Below are 14,408 nucleotides of genomic sequence, written 5' to 3' on the forward strand. Positions count from 1 at the left end.
AGTCCCAATCTCCCAACTCATCTCACCCTCTCTTTCTGCCTCGGTATCCATACGTTTGTTCTCTACATCTTTGTCACTGTTTCTGCTTGGCAGATAAGTTCATGTCTACCATGTTTCTAGATTCCTCATATAAGCACTAATAAATGATATTTGTTTTTCTAACTTACTTCACTGTGTGTGACAGTCTAGGTCTATCCATGTTCTCCGCAAACTGCACAGTTTCTTTTTGTGACGAATACCCCATGTGTCTGTGTGCAGCATCGCCTTTACCCCTTCCTCTGTTGATGGACATCTTGGTTTCTTCCATGTCCTGGCTATTGTGAATTGTACTGCAGTGCATATTGGGGTGCATGTATCTTCTTGAATTATGGTTTTCTCTGGGTATATGCCCAGAGTGGGATTGCTGGGTCATACGCTAGTTCTAGTTTTAGTTTTTTGAGAACAGTTCCATACTGTTCTCCATAGTGGGTGTACCAATTTACCTTCCCACTAACAGTGTATGAGGGTTCTCTTTTCTTCACACCCTCTACAGCATTTATTTTTGTAGATTTTTGGATAATGGCTGTTCAGACTGGTGTGAGCTGATACCTCACTGTAGTTTTGATTTGCATTTCTGTAATAATGAGTGACGTTGAACATGTTTTCATGTGTTTATTGGCCACTAGATTTCTTTCAGAGGGATTTTCTCTGTAGCTGTAGATTCAGTGTGTCTGTGGGGGGAGAAGAGTTTAGGGGCCTGTTGTGTCACCATTTTGATCTAGAAATCATCGAATCTGTGGTTTTATAGATTTTACCAAATTTGGAAACTTTTGGCCATTACTATTTCAAACATTGTTTTTTATCGCTTCCTTGGCTTCAATTATAGCTTAGAAATTAAAAAGCTCAATAGTTTATACATGCCAGTATAATTGTTCAAAAGCAGGAAGAAAATCAGTATTATACAATAAATACCCTGCAAGCAATACCATGCGATACAGTAAACACAAAATAGGATAATCACGTGGCTGATAAGGCAGTTGGAGGAAATGGAGCGGAAAAATCCAAGAGAGAAGGTAAGAGGTTATAGTTGGGACCACATCTTAGTCATCGTTATATGACTCAGAGAAAATATCAGGGAAAACAGGCACATGTAAACACATTTATTGAGCACCTTCTATAGGCCAGGTATGGTGTGGTTCCATTTTTATAACCTTACTGCAAAGCAGTCAGAAAGTTTAGGTAAATTGCCCAACATATGGTATATAATGTTTTTCATATACTACATCTTAATATTAGCCAAGTGAATGTGTATTCAAATGAAAGTTATAAATTTTCTTTGCTGTGCTTCTTTCTAATATGTCCTAGAAAAATGGTGAACTGAGACCTACAGGCTAGGGAAAGGACTGTATTATAGTTGGTGTGTGGTGATGGCGGTAGCAACACCAGTAATGACAGTAACATCCTGTGAGCTGGCCACAATCTTGATTTACATATATTAACTCATTTAGTCCTGACAACACTGAGGTAAGTAGTCTTTACTTCTCATTTTACAGATGAGGAAACTGAGGTGCAGAGTTTATTCAAAAATAGTTTATTCAAAGTCATCCCATTGGTGCATAGTAAGGCCAGGATCTGAACTTTGAGAACGGAGCTCCATCTAGAGACTTGCTGCCTTTCTTCACTGTGCTTCACCTACTTTTACCTTTGGGCTCAGGCTAAGATCGAGATTTCCCTAATTCCCCTCTATGGCCTTACAGCCACTTTGACAAGTACTGCTTTCCAAAGCCAAAGGAAAATATTGGTACACTTCCCTACCTTTCCTATTGCATAAAAGGCAAATTGAAGTCATGGAGTAAGGGACAAATATCTTCTGCTTTCAGTTGGCAAGGGAAGTGAACACATAAGTCAATCTTGCTATTTCTCAGATTACTATCTCAGCATATGAAGCAGCAAAATACCCAGAATTTATAGAGAATTTATTTGATTTATAAATCAAATGGGTCAAGGGCATGAACAGAAAATTCACAAAAGAAAAGAAAGAGGCCAGTACCTTTATTTCATAATCAAACTTGGCAAGATTTTTCTGTTTTCCTCAAGATTGGAAAACAGATTGATGTAGCTGAAACTGGAGAGGGACAGTCAGGATGTGAGAGGGGTGTGAGACAGTGAAAAGGTGGTGGGATTGATGGATCATAGCTTCTGGTAAAGCCGAAGTAATGTGGTGTGAGAAGGAAAAAATGGGAAGGACAGGAGGCAGTGACCAGAATATGGAGTTTTATAACTGAGAATGTGAAGAATTTGAGTTTATTGATAAGGTCTAGAGAAATGTAATTTGATAAAAATACGTGCCATGTTATGTAGTACTTCCCAGGTGGCACTACTGGTAAAGACCCCGCCTGCCAATGCAGGAGACTTAAGAGATATGGCTTTGATCCCTGGGTCGGGAAGATCCCTTGGAGGAAGGCATGGCAACCCACTCCAGTATTCTTGCCTGAAGAATCCCATGGACAGAGGAGCTTGGCGGGCTACAATCCATGGGGTTGCAAAGAGTCAGACATGACTGAAGTGATCTAGCATGCACATGTGTATACAACTTAGAATTTCCTAGTAGCCAGATTAAAAAAAGCAGATAAAATCAGTTTTAATGTATTTTATTTATTTAACCCAGTATATCCAAAGAGTAACATTTCAACATGAATCAAGATTGAGGTATCTTACATTCTTTTACATAGTAAATTTTTAAAACCTAATGCATATTTTACAACATATCTCAATTTAGACCAGTCACATTTCAAATGCTCAGCAGCTACAAAGACTAATGACTATTATATATTGGATGGCACAGGTCTAGAGTATGACCATGGGAATAAGTGCTATGATAGACCAAGGTGTTGAAAGGGTCACCTATGTGAATACTGGAATCACTAAGAATGTTTTTTAGTCACTAAAAAAGAAGGTATTAGACCTATATGAAATGAGTTGGAAAGATCTCCAAGATATACAGTGAAGGGAAAATTAATTTCCAGTATAATATGTATGGATAATACCATTTACTAAAAAATATGTAAATTACAAAAGACGGCTATAAGGAAAGAGACTGCTAACTTAGTAGTTACCTCTGAAGAACGGAGTAGAAATAGGGTGGAGTGGGTGTGAAAGGGGACTTTCTTGTCTCACTTTTTATTTTTCTGGATCATTTGAATATCTCACAATGAGGTTTTCATGTACTTGTTGCTTATTAATTTTTAAGAGTTAATAGTAATACCATTGATCTAGTTATCTGCTTGACTTGGTTCCCTGTCTCCCTCCTTTCACCTGCCTTTTCCTGTTTCAAGCATCATGAATTATTCTGAGAATAGAGCTGAATGACTTACTGCCGTTTTTTTTTTTTTTTTTTTAATTAGCAGGAGTGTATGTGTTCCAGATTGTTATATTTGATGCTATAAAGCGCCTTGTTAAGATTTCCATTTCTGCTCTAGGTTGCTTGGGGCCTCAGATGACCAAATCCTTAAATCTCCAGATGAACATGATTAAGACAGAGAATAAGCTATGAGATTCCATTGCATGTCTTGTTGTTTTCATCAGTGTTCATTTCTGGCACTAGGTTTCCTTAATTAATGTGTAGCTCAGGAGTGCTGTAGCAGACTTAGAAGCACGCTGTGACCTCCTTCTTTAGATTAATTTTCTTGAGGGCAAGGACTGAATCTTTGTCTGGTACCTGTATTTATTAATAGCAAATAGGTACTCAATAAATGTTCTTTCTTTCAAAAATATTTATTTGGCTGTGCTGGGGCTTAGTTGCAGCATATAGGATCTTTAATCTTCATTGGGGCAAGTGGGATCTCTAGTTGTGGCATGTGAACTCTTTAAGTTCCAGCATGTGGGATCTAGTTCCCTGACCAGGGATCAAACCCAGGCTCTTTGCACTGGGAGCATGGAGTCTTAAAAGTCCCTAGACCATCAGGAAAGTCCCAATAAATGTTCTTTAAATAGCATAGTGAAGATAATTTGTTAATGATTAAAAGCTACTAAGTATACTGAATTAGAGTTTAGAGGAATGGGTTGTTATTTCTATATTGATTTCTTGTGAACTTTCAACTTTCCCTTCAAAATTTAGGAAAATGTCACATTTCCCCATAGCTTTCCCTCTGCACAAGTATTTAACAGCTACATCCTCAGTATGCTCACAGAATTACATGTATACTTCTCAAACCCTCTCATGCTGTGTGTTCACATTTCTAACTGTGAGTTTCTTCTGGGTAAGGACCATTTCTTATTAAAAGTAACACAATGTCTGAGACCTAGCAGGTGCTCAGTAAATGTTTATGAATGAATAAATATATAAATGTATAGATTAGACCTTGGGGCTTCAAGCCCATTTCCACATATAATAACGAAAGAGAGACAAAACCTACATTTATTTACTGAATATTTATTGAACACCTGCTGTTTACTGGGCAAAAGGAAAAGAGACAAACTGTCTATCCAGAACTATTTTTTAACTCTTTCAGCAATGCCTGAGTCCTTATAAAAAAGTTCATTCAGCTGATTTAGTGTCCATCCATTCTTTGGTTAATCTTCATGTACAGTTTTCTCAAGTGTACTTTCAAATATTGCATAGTGCTGCAGACCATGAAATATTCCAAAGGTTGTCTGAAGGATGAGAGGGATCACCATTGCTTTTATCTCTGAATGACAAAGCAGTAGCGAATAAAGTAAAACCCTTCCTTTTGGTGGCAGGGGAACAGTGTGATACCTAAAAAGGAAAAAGAGTTAAGGACTTCGTCTGGATGTAAATTCTATGGAACAATTGTTGATTTCCCCTAAACTGATCATTTCTGTTCTAGATTTTCCATGTAGAAAGCAAAAAGGGTTAAAATTAGCTATTTGAAATATGAAACCATATTTTAATTAAAATGTCATTGGCAGCTAAAGAATAAGGAGAATTTACTAACATTAAAAAAAAAGGAAGTAAGTAAGTAGGGAAGGGAAGAGATGGGAGAGAAGGAACAAGAACATGGACTTACTTGAATGCTAGACGTCCATTTTTAGAAAAAGCCAAAGCAGTGGGATATAAAACACCACATGCTATGCCAATCAGTGAGCTTCTAAGAACACAATTTTCCTGGCTTATATTACCTGGAAAACAAAAGTAAATTTGGCTACTAAGAGTCTTGGGTTCTTATATTGTACTTATTTGCATTGTCCTCAACCACAGCGAAATAGTTGAAAGAATGCTAGAAATTCAGTGTATGGCACAATATACTGAATGTATTAAATTTTTTAAATGTTTTTATTACACTTTATATAAGGATAAGTTTACCTCTTACTTATACAGCTGGTGCAGAAGCAATTTCATAATGAAGAATATTAAACTAGCAGACCAGATACCTGGATTCCAGATTAGTACATTTATATTGTCTATATGTCAGTCATGTGCTAGGGATACAGTGTAACACAAGAGACCCAACCACTGATCTTCAGGTCAAGTCTACTAAGAAAGAAATGCATTAGACAAATATGTAAACACATATCTTAAACGTGCACATGCTTTGAAGGTAAAATGAATAGAGAATGTATGGAGAAACTTAACCTAACCTGAGGGAATCAGAGAATTCCCTGGAGATGAGGCATTTAAGCAGGTACCTGATGAACAGGGATCATGGGTTCCATCAATTACTAGCTATGAAACTTCAAGCACAGGGAGGAAGTAGGAAATAACATAATATACCAGGAAGCCCATAATATACTGGATCCCATTCCAGGCATTCAGCGTACACTATCTTCATTTTTAGAACAATCCTGAGGTAAGTACTGTTAGTCCTAATTCATAGATATAAAACAACTGAGTATCTTAAAACAAGCAAGTCTCTTCAATGACTTGCCCAGAGTCACAAAACTTAAGTGAAATATGTAGTATACCAAAGCCTGCTTTTTTTCTAGTATACTATGTTGCTTCTTAGTGTACCTGAACATGTCTCAGCTTAGTATCTTACTTGTTAAAAAAAAAAAGCCACAATACTATTTTCCCTGTCTGATTAGGAAGACTGTTGTGGGGTTTAAACAGGACAATATATGTGAAGGTACTTTTGTAAAGTAATATATACATGCAATGGATTATTATCAGCAGTAGCAACAATATATGTGAAGGTACTTTTGTAAAGTAATATACACATACAATGGATTATTATCAGCAGTAGCAACAGTATATGTTAGATATAAACACATGATATGCTAATGAATTTAAAATTACCTGAACACAAAGCATCTGTTACAAGAAGCTTGTAAGAAACTATGGTAGACAAAAATGGAAGTGCAGTCAGTGATGCATATGTCTTCAAAACATCATGTGTGACCTTGAAGCGATGTCTGAAAATGAAATTTGTAAACATTCCAGAGAAAGCAGCTGTTGTTCCAAAAGTCAGTGTTCCATATATATTTAAAGTCCTAATTCGAAAAACAGAGTGAAAGTTAAGTTCAACATAATACTCTTCTAACAGATATATCCTTTCTTGTGTAGTCATTCGTATGTAATATGTATGTAATAATATGTAATAATATTTACGCAACATCACATTTTTCTTAAGCATTTACTCTGTGAAAGGTATTTTCTTTATGCTAAGGATGAAGCAGTGAATAAAGCCAGGAAAAAAAGAAAAAAATTCCACCCCTCATGGAAATTGCATTCTAATGAGAGGATAATATAATTCTGAGACTAGAGTGGTTCTAAGATGGAGCTCTTTTAAAGAGAAAATAAATTTTGGCCAAAAATAAGTATGAGTATGTTCCAATGTAGCCAAATTTTATGAACTAGCTAAATCCAAGAATACTGTTCTTTCTACTATAAGAATTAATTTGCTTAAGGTCATCTGAAAAAAGTTGTTGACTTTTGGTTAGGCCTTCTAGAAAATAACTATTTCTTAAGTAGTAGAGATACATTTAAAGTATTTTCAAAACTTCAAAGAAATTTGAAAGATCTAGTTTTGCTTATTCTGACTCATACCTAAATCCAGAAATGTTGAACAATTCAGATTAACATCAACTGATTTTATTCTTGAGCTCTATTAATCTAAAAGTCAGAATGGTAATGTGAAACTATAAGTACATCATGGAATCCTGTATTCCTTTTTGCTGAGCTCAGCAGTGTGGCTGAGGTAAGAAATTCTAAACTGAATTTAATTATAATCGATAATCAGTTAATATAAGTAGTCCTCAAAATGGTGTTCTCTTGATTACCTTTAATTACAATTGCTTATTGCACAGATAACATTTCAACAATTTTAGAAATAAAGGAATTTCAAGAAACAAAAGAAATTATCCAGTTTCAGTATTCTAACAAACCTCTATTTTCATCTGCTCATGTTTCCCTCCAGTTCTTTTTTTAAAAAAAAAAAGCTTTCTTCGTAACCAACTCAATATAGTTAATAGGCTCTTAGATACCTAGAAGCCATGGCAATACTTAAGATCTACAAATAAAGTTACTGACTTTCAGTCTGGGTGTGTCTCTTACTTTTCTTTTCTAAGGCATTCAATTTTTTTTTCTATGATTTCAATGACCACTGGTTTTCTGAGTTTTGCATCTCCTAGAGAAGGCCTGGACTGACCATGTGTGTATGCTGGTATCTTGATGTCCTGGAAAACACAAAATTCAGAACCATAATAGCTATGATGTTAATATTAAATCTTATAAATTCTACAGATTCAGGTTAAAAAACATTTAGACCCTAGTAGAGTATCAAGTACTGTCATCTGCTTTCACATCCTGTGTTAATGATTCGTTCATTGTTTAGTGGGCTCTTTATCTGTTAGACAATGGCTTTTTGATTCACGTAATAACTTTGAGAAATTGGTAGGAAAATGGTCATCTCTACTTTATGGGTGAGATAAACAAGGTTCAGAGAGGTTGACTTGGCTTAGGACTTGATGTAGAAGGATTAAGTTACTCAGGTATGTTTGTTTTCCTTACCGTTTTCCCTGAAGGTAGGCCCGTTGTAGTTCTTCACACTGTAACTTTTTCAGAGCTGAAAGTAAACAGCAGCTACCTGTTGACAACTATTTTTATCCTCTGTCTCATGAAAGCCCGAGTTTTGGAGATTATGCTGGGTTTGCTGGAGAGGTAGAAGCAGGAATTTCCTTGGAGACCAGCGAGAGAGAACATCAGGAGGAGGGACACCTTCCGGACTAGGAAGAGGCAGTGGATGGCTGCCTTGGATTATGTAAGTTATATATCTAGCTTGTGAGGAGCACCTGGGGCAGAAGTAGGGCCTTTGCTGGAAACTGCTCTATGGTAATATCAGGAGGCCTGGTCCTCAGGCACTAGACTCCAAGGTTGGAAAGTTCCTGTCTCCCAAGTGTGATACATAAATAGACAGTTGCTAATATCGAGGGACCATGAGGTTTGCCCAGTAGCATCTTAAGGTGAAAGTTACTCAGTCGTGTGGCTCAGTCATGTCTGACTCTCTGCGACCCCATGAACTATACAGTCCATGGAATTCTCCAGGCAAGAATACTGGAGTGGGTTGCCATGCCCTCCTCCAGGGGATCTTCCCAACCCAGGGATTGAACCCAGGTCTCTTGCATTGCAGGTGGATTCTTTACTGTCTGAGCCACCAGAGAAGCCCAAGAATACTGGAGTGGGTAGCCTGTCCCTTCTCCAGCAGACCTTCCCAACCTAGGAATTGAACTGGGGTCCCCTGCATTGCAGGCAGCTTCTTTACCAACTGAGCTATCAGGGAAGCCATCTTAACAGGAACCAGTGGTTAAATACAAAACAAAACTAGGCTTTCAGAAAGGATCCTTTCTAAATGTTTTGCTCTGGGTAAGACTCTCAGATTTTTGTGAAAAGTCTTAATAGTATTTGTTACATCATTTGGCATATTGGCATTATGGGATTCCAGATTAGCTAGTGAATAGATTACAAAAATCTATGTCCTTCACAATTTATATGAATCCCTATGATAACATTATTTGTGGTCAAGGGCAGACTCTTCTCAACTTTCAGGAGTCCTGGGCAAGAGAATCAGAGTGGATTAAACATAAAGGACATAGAAGAGACTTAGTAAGATTTTAAACCTTTCGTGTGCACAAGAATCACATGAGCAGTGTAATTGAAATGCAGTCTCTTGAGCTCCCTATTGAAATATTTAGGTTCAGCAGGAGTAAAGTCTAGAAATCTGCACCAGTGGTTCTGATGCTGGTAGTCAAATGGACACATGTTGAACGTAACTGTAAAATTCCTAATCTAACTAATAAAAGGTTGATTCAAGCATTGTATCAACATCCTGAGGGCGACTGGATGAGATGGTTGGATGGCACCACTGATTCAATGGACATGAACTTGGGCAAACTGGGAGATGGTGAGGGACAGGGAGGCCTGGTGTGCTGCAGTCCATGGGGTGGCAGAGTCCGACATGACTTGACCACTGAACGACAACAATCAACATCGTGAAGGTGGGGGCTTTCTTGAATCTTTGCATGGTATTAAACAAAGAGTAATAATGGACCAGTTTCTTTCCCTATCAGTGAAGAACTATAATCAAGCCAGTTCTTTTTCTTTAAAATATCTGGGAAGACAGGAAAAAAAAAAGTAAAATATTTTATAAATTCCAATTTCTCACAAACTAGATGTAATCTTTTGCCTCTCTCTGACAACTAAATGGCAAATGGAAGAAACAAGATAGCAATATAGAAGGGCGATTCTATATCTAATCCATCTAATGTACATGAAGGCAGATGTCAGTAACATGATAATTAACCAGAAACTTGGGAAAACTTTTTGTTTCCCTGTCATCCAATCCACTGAAGTCCCTTATTACTCAAAGAAAACTTGCAGGCAATGCCATGTACCAACTTCCTATCTCGTCTACACCTTAGTATATAGTAAAGACAAACATCCAGAATTATGATCCTAAAATAGGACAGCAAATGTTTACTGCATACCTAATTTTCCTAAGGCACTGTTGTAAAAGCAGAGAAATACAACTTCCTGACAATTGTACAAGTACTGAAATGTACAGATTTTGCTATAACTCACATTTCATCTAAAAAGTAACCAGTTCAAGGCCACTCAACTGGTCACCACGATTCAATTACACCAGTAATACTGAATCGGGCAGGTTTATAACTTTCAAAGTATCTTACGGTTTTGTAGTGCTTTTAAGTATATTAAAAGCTTGACTTTTAATGTCTATTAAAAGCTTGCTTCCCTGATAGCACTTGACTTTGAGAATTTTATTCATCAGTCATTCATCATTTACTCAAACATTCACCTGGTATCTGAAAGTCCCCCAGTTAAGCAAGATGTAGTCTTGTCCTCAGAACCTACAACTAGGGCAGAAGTCAGGATAGAATGGCAGGGGGTTTAAAGTACAAAGGCCCCGAGGCAAGAGAAAACAGGCTCCATCATTCAGGACTAAGTTTAGGTCTCCTACTTTCTCCCCACCTCTTTTCACAGCAACTGGGGATGTAAACGTGCCTTGCATGGAGGTGGGAACTGCCCTGCTTATAGACTTTGAGATCTCTTTTACGCGCATCCTTTCAGAAGAGTGCGCCGGCACATGAGGTAGCAGAACTCGCGGGCCTCAGCACGCAGGGTTTCCGCCTACCTTAGGCACTTCCGCAGCTCCCACCGGCACCACACCGGCAACCCGCACGTCGTCTCCAGCCTCACGCCCGAGCGCCGCCATCTTGGCGACTCACGTGACTGGCGGTGGGCGGGGACGCAGGTCTCTCGGGTCCGGAAGGGTCGCGGGCTCACGCCCAGCGCCCCGGCCCAGTCAAAAGCCGCGCCCTCCGTCCTGGCTGTGATTGGGCGCGGTGTCTGGAGGCGCTCATTGGCCTCAGGGAGGGCTGGACGCCCGTGGGCCCGCCCCCCGCCGGGCCCTCATCCCCGGCTTCTGCTATTTGTGAGCCTGGCTCCTTGGTCTCGCATCCCGAGGGAAACGTGGGCCGGTCCTCGCGCACGGATGTGGCTGCGCGTGTTTCTCCTCAGGGCACCTCCGTTAGCTGTGGCCGAGCTGCCCGCCCCCTTCACTTCTTCAGGGTGCTCTCCCCTCTGGCCCAGCCCGGGTGTTAAGGCGCCAGCTTCTCGGGCACCTCCTCCCTAGAGCCCCCGAAGCAGCCCCGAGTAGCCTCCTCCCCTCACAGCCGTCAGCGTGTCCTCTTCAGTCTCTAGTCCCCTCACATGCCATCCGTTCACCCCGCTTGGGAAGGGGCCCGAGAGAAATTTGCCCCTCACTCCCCCAGAAGAACCCCCCTTGCCAGCCGATGTTTCGGGGTGGGGGTGAGGGGGGCGCTGCGCGAAGGCCCGGTAGTGCCTCCCAGACCAGCAACCCCCGACCATCCCAGCTCCGCGTCTTAGAGAAGCCAGACTCGCGAGTTATATAATTTCTAGTGCTGCTGTTTCTCCTGCCTGAGGAAACACTCCATCGCGTGGAGGGGTGCGGGACGTTTCTGTGCTCATCTCTATAAGAACGGGGTGTGGGCAGAGGGGTGGCCAGCGGTAGCAGAGGGATTTCTGGTCTTTTCTGCGAAAGGAAGGTGGGTAGTTTGGAGAGAGACCGAGAGAAAAAAGGTGGATGTGGAAGCCACGCAGCCGAACTCTCTCCCATTTAGGAAACCGCGAACCGTTTGCCCAGCTTATGCTCACGTGCCTAATACTACTCCAGCGTCTGAGAAAACACCTTTGGGGGAAGGTCTGACTTGTCTCGAGCAGTCTCAGTGTTTTTCCTCGCCGGATAGGGAGCTGCCTGGATGCGAAGAGATGGCATGATTTGACTGACTCCAGTGTGAAGAAATCTTCGCCAACTCATCCTGCATCAAGTGCCCATTGAGTAGCTCTGTCACTTTAATGTCTCCATGCCAAGGGATTGCTTTCCTTCTTTTCAATCCTCTCGGTTAATACACGGGAGGATCAGAATCAGAGGGGCATTAAGGATCAAGCCTGAGGGGCTTGGAGAGCACAGAAGAAAAAAAAAAAAAATGAAAGTGACAGCAAGCTGGATCCTGTCTCACTGAGGGGGTGAGATCCGGAACTTCAGGTCCAGTAAATAGAAAAGGGCCTTTCAGTCTGGGTTCTGCCCCCAGAAAACTGTCCAAACTCACCCCACCTTTTTTAGAGACCATTAGAGAGGTTTTAAAAAGTATTTGGGGGGAGGTAAGGGTTTTAAATTTTTCTCTAAAGAATTTGAGGGTCTTTATCACCAACCAGTTCATCTTTGATCATGTGTTGAGTAATGAGACAGCTGTGTAAATTTTTTTTGTGCCTTAATTGAGTTAGTGATTGAACTCCAAAGATATTGCTGCCTAAGGAGGAGTTTTAATAATGTTTTCTATGCTTACAATAATTTTCTTTTTAAACAGAGTAACTATTTTGGAAGCATTGAAAAACTTGAAAAACTCAAAAGCTATTTTTCTTTAAACTCCGTGGGCACTGTCAAAGTTTGTGGGAAAAAATACATCATTGTTTCTTTATTTGAAAGAGAAGACAGCCTGGATTTCAAACAGCCAAGGGGTTTGCAACAGTTACCTGGCCCTTGGCCTCCATCCAGCTGGATCAAGTTGAGACCTGAAAAGAGTTCTTGAATCCTGTGGCACTGGAAAGACCCAAGAATGCCAGTCAAGAAGAAAGGTGGGCTATGAGGTTTCCTGTGTATGTTTTTCCTTTTTCTTGGTTCTGGTATTTGCAGTTTAAATTATATTCCATTTGAGAGTAAAGTTTTGCTTGGGCTGTAGTTCTTATAATAATGTCTTTTCTGTGGTGCATCATTCAGTGAGACTGTTTTGCTAAAAGAGTGAAGTAGGGCTGCCCTATTTAATTGTAGACATTTGTGGTTTCCACATCAGGTGGTCTAAATCACCGTTTTGTAATCAGCGTAAATTTGATACCATAGATTTGGGAGTTTCTTTCCCGTGTTTTCTTGGCTTGTTAAAGATAACTTTTACATGGTCTTTAAAAAAGAAACATGCACAGTGCAGCTCTTCTTTATGGCTTAAATATTTATCAAGTTAATTACATAGTTGTAAAAGATAACAAAGTTGCTTGCAGTGTACACAGTTGTAGGTTATCTTTTGATTAAGAATAGATTTTATGTTTGGATTTACTTTGGTGTAAGTCTTCCCTTTTGTGGCAGAGCACAACTTTGATAACTGCTGTGTATGCATTATCCAATAACAGTACTGGCAAATTCCCCAAATGAGGTAAACACTGGACTCCTCCCCAACCAGTTGATGAAGATCTGGTGAGTTGCTGAAGTATCGTACATACTCCTTGGGATTCTCTTCAGCCTATATCTACCCCAGGTGAACCTTATTTCTAAGGATTCTTGTGAACCTAGGTTTTTTGTTTGTTTTTTTTGACGTGGTATAGAAGACCAAATTGACTATAAAAGTTTTTTTTTTTTCTTTTTAAAGAGTTTTAAACTAAAATTTGTATCAACACTCTTGAACTCCACTGTAGTAGACTAGTGTAGATCCAAATGTTGACCGGTTCTGGGAGTTCTGCAGTCTGAAACTAAAGCTTAGGGTGAAGGTTAATCTGTATGTTTAATCATACCTGTGGATTTGGAAGTTGCATTGAGGAAACTTAGACTCAGATTCTTTATCCAGCTGGTGTCTCTGGAGATGGGCAATGATGTATAATACCTCTGAAACGCCTAGACATCTAGTACACTGGGATTTTAAGACTGGGCTTGTTTCCACCTCCTGCTCTCTTCCAGAATTACTGAGAGAAGTAAACTCTCCACGAAGTTTTGGAGCTACTTCTGCCCAGACCTGACACCATTGGTTTATTTGGAACCAGGATGGTTTGGGGAATGTAGCCAGTAAATGTTATGTCTCTTTGACTTATTTGGCATGCAGGGTATTTTTATTCTTTCTACCGTTTATTGTGCTATAGTTAGTGTCCCTTTTGAATTTGTTTTAAACTAGTAGTTGAATTAAAACACTGTGTGTGTGTGTGTGTGTGTGTGTGTGTGTGTGTGTGTGTGTGTGTGTGTGTGTGTGTGTGTGTGTGTGTGTGTGTGTGTGTGTGTGTGTGTGTGTGTGTGTGTGTAGAATGATAGGGATGAAAAGGTATCTGGGAAGAGAGATGAGGAAGGGCATTGATGTTCCAGGTAAAACTTAACTAATCAGGGTGAACTTAAGGTTTCTAAACTCAGCAGACTGAGTTTGTTAAAAGTTCCTGCCTTTAAAGGAGGTTATAAAAATTGCTGATACATTATTGAAAACCATACTTTAGGAGAAATAATTTATTTCCTTCCTCCTTTTCTTTCCTCCCTTTCTCTTCTCTTAAAACTGTTAGTGCTAAGATATATATTTTAAAATATTATAGACCACTAACCAAACAAGTTATGACATGTATCTTATATTTTTAATTAGCTAAGCTTACTGTCTGTACTGTTCTATAACATACGTAAAACAAATACTTGAAA

General features: G+C 39.6%; 2 protein-coding genes across 14 annotated transcripts in view; one reads left to right on the top strand and one right to left on the bottom strand.

The window, feature by feature from the left end:
- Positions 1 to 2,614: 2,614 nt before the first annotated feature.
- TMEM126B (transmembrane protein 126B) lies at positions 2,615 to 10,778 on the bottom strand. The gene is made up of 5 exons (XM_043451515.1): positions 10,584 to 10,778; positions 7,490 to 7,611; positions 6,233 to 6,426; positions 5,007 to 5,118; positions 2,615 to 4,735 (listed from the first exon to the last, which is right to left on the bottom strand). Exons 1-5 carry the CDS (start codon positions 10,662 to 10,664, stop codon positions 4,552 to 4,554), a joined length of 693 nt encoding a protein of 230 aa, XP_043307450.1. The 5' UTR covers positions 10,665 to 10,778; the 3' UTR covers positions 2,615 to 4,551.
- The window catches only part of DLG2 (discs large MAGUK scaffold protein 2), a 2,236,304-nt gene continuing 2,229,523 nt past the window's right edge, over positions 7,628 to 14,408 (top strand). For 10 of the 13 annotated variants that reach the window (XM_043451478.1, XM_043451480.1, XM_043451484.1 and 7 more), the window contains exon 1: positions 11,845 to 12,607. In XM_043451478.1, the coding sequence (XP_043307413.1) occupies positions 12,589 to 12,607 (19 nt within the window). In that variant the 5' untranslated portion in view covers positions 11,845 to 12,588. Of the gene's footprint in view, positions 8,196 to 11,844; positions 12,608 to 14,408 lie in introns of those variants that run through there. The other 3 variants (XM_043451476.1, XM_043451474.1, XM_043451475.1) reach the window with 3 other exon arrangements.

The sequence above is a fragment of the Cervus canadensis genome, chromosome 29 (genome assembly GCF_019320065.1).
Source record: "Cervus canadensis isolate Bull #8, Minnesota chromosome 29, ASM1932006v1, whole genome shotgun sequence".
Taxonomy (NCBI): Eukaryota; Metazoa; Chordata; class Mammalia; order Artiodactyla; family Cervidae; genus Cervus; species Cervus canadensis.

Coding starts and splice junctions, on each gene's coding strand:
- TMEM126B (XM_043451515.1), bottom strand. CDS start 10,664: ATGGCGGCGCTCGGGCGTGAGGCTGGAGACGACGTGCGGGTTGCCGGT. Junction 5,119..6,232: donor AACAGATGCTTTGTGTTCAG/GTAATTTTAAAT, acceptor TTTGTTTTCCAG/GTAATATAAGCCAGGAAAAT. Junction 4,736..5,006: donor AATGGACGTCTAGCATTCAA/GTAAGTCCATGT, acceptor TTTCCTTTTTAG/GTATCACACTGTTCCCCTGC.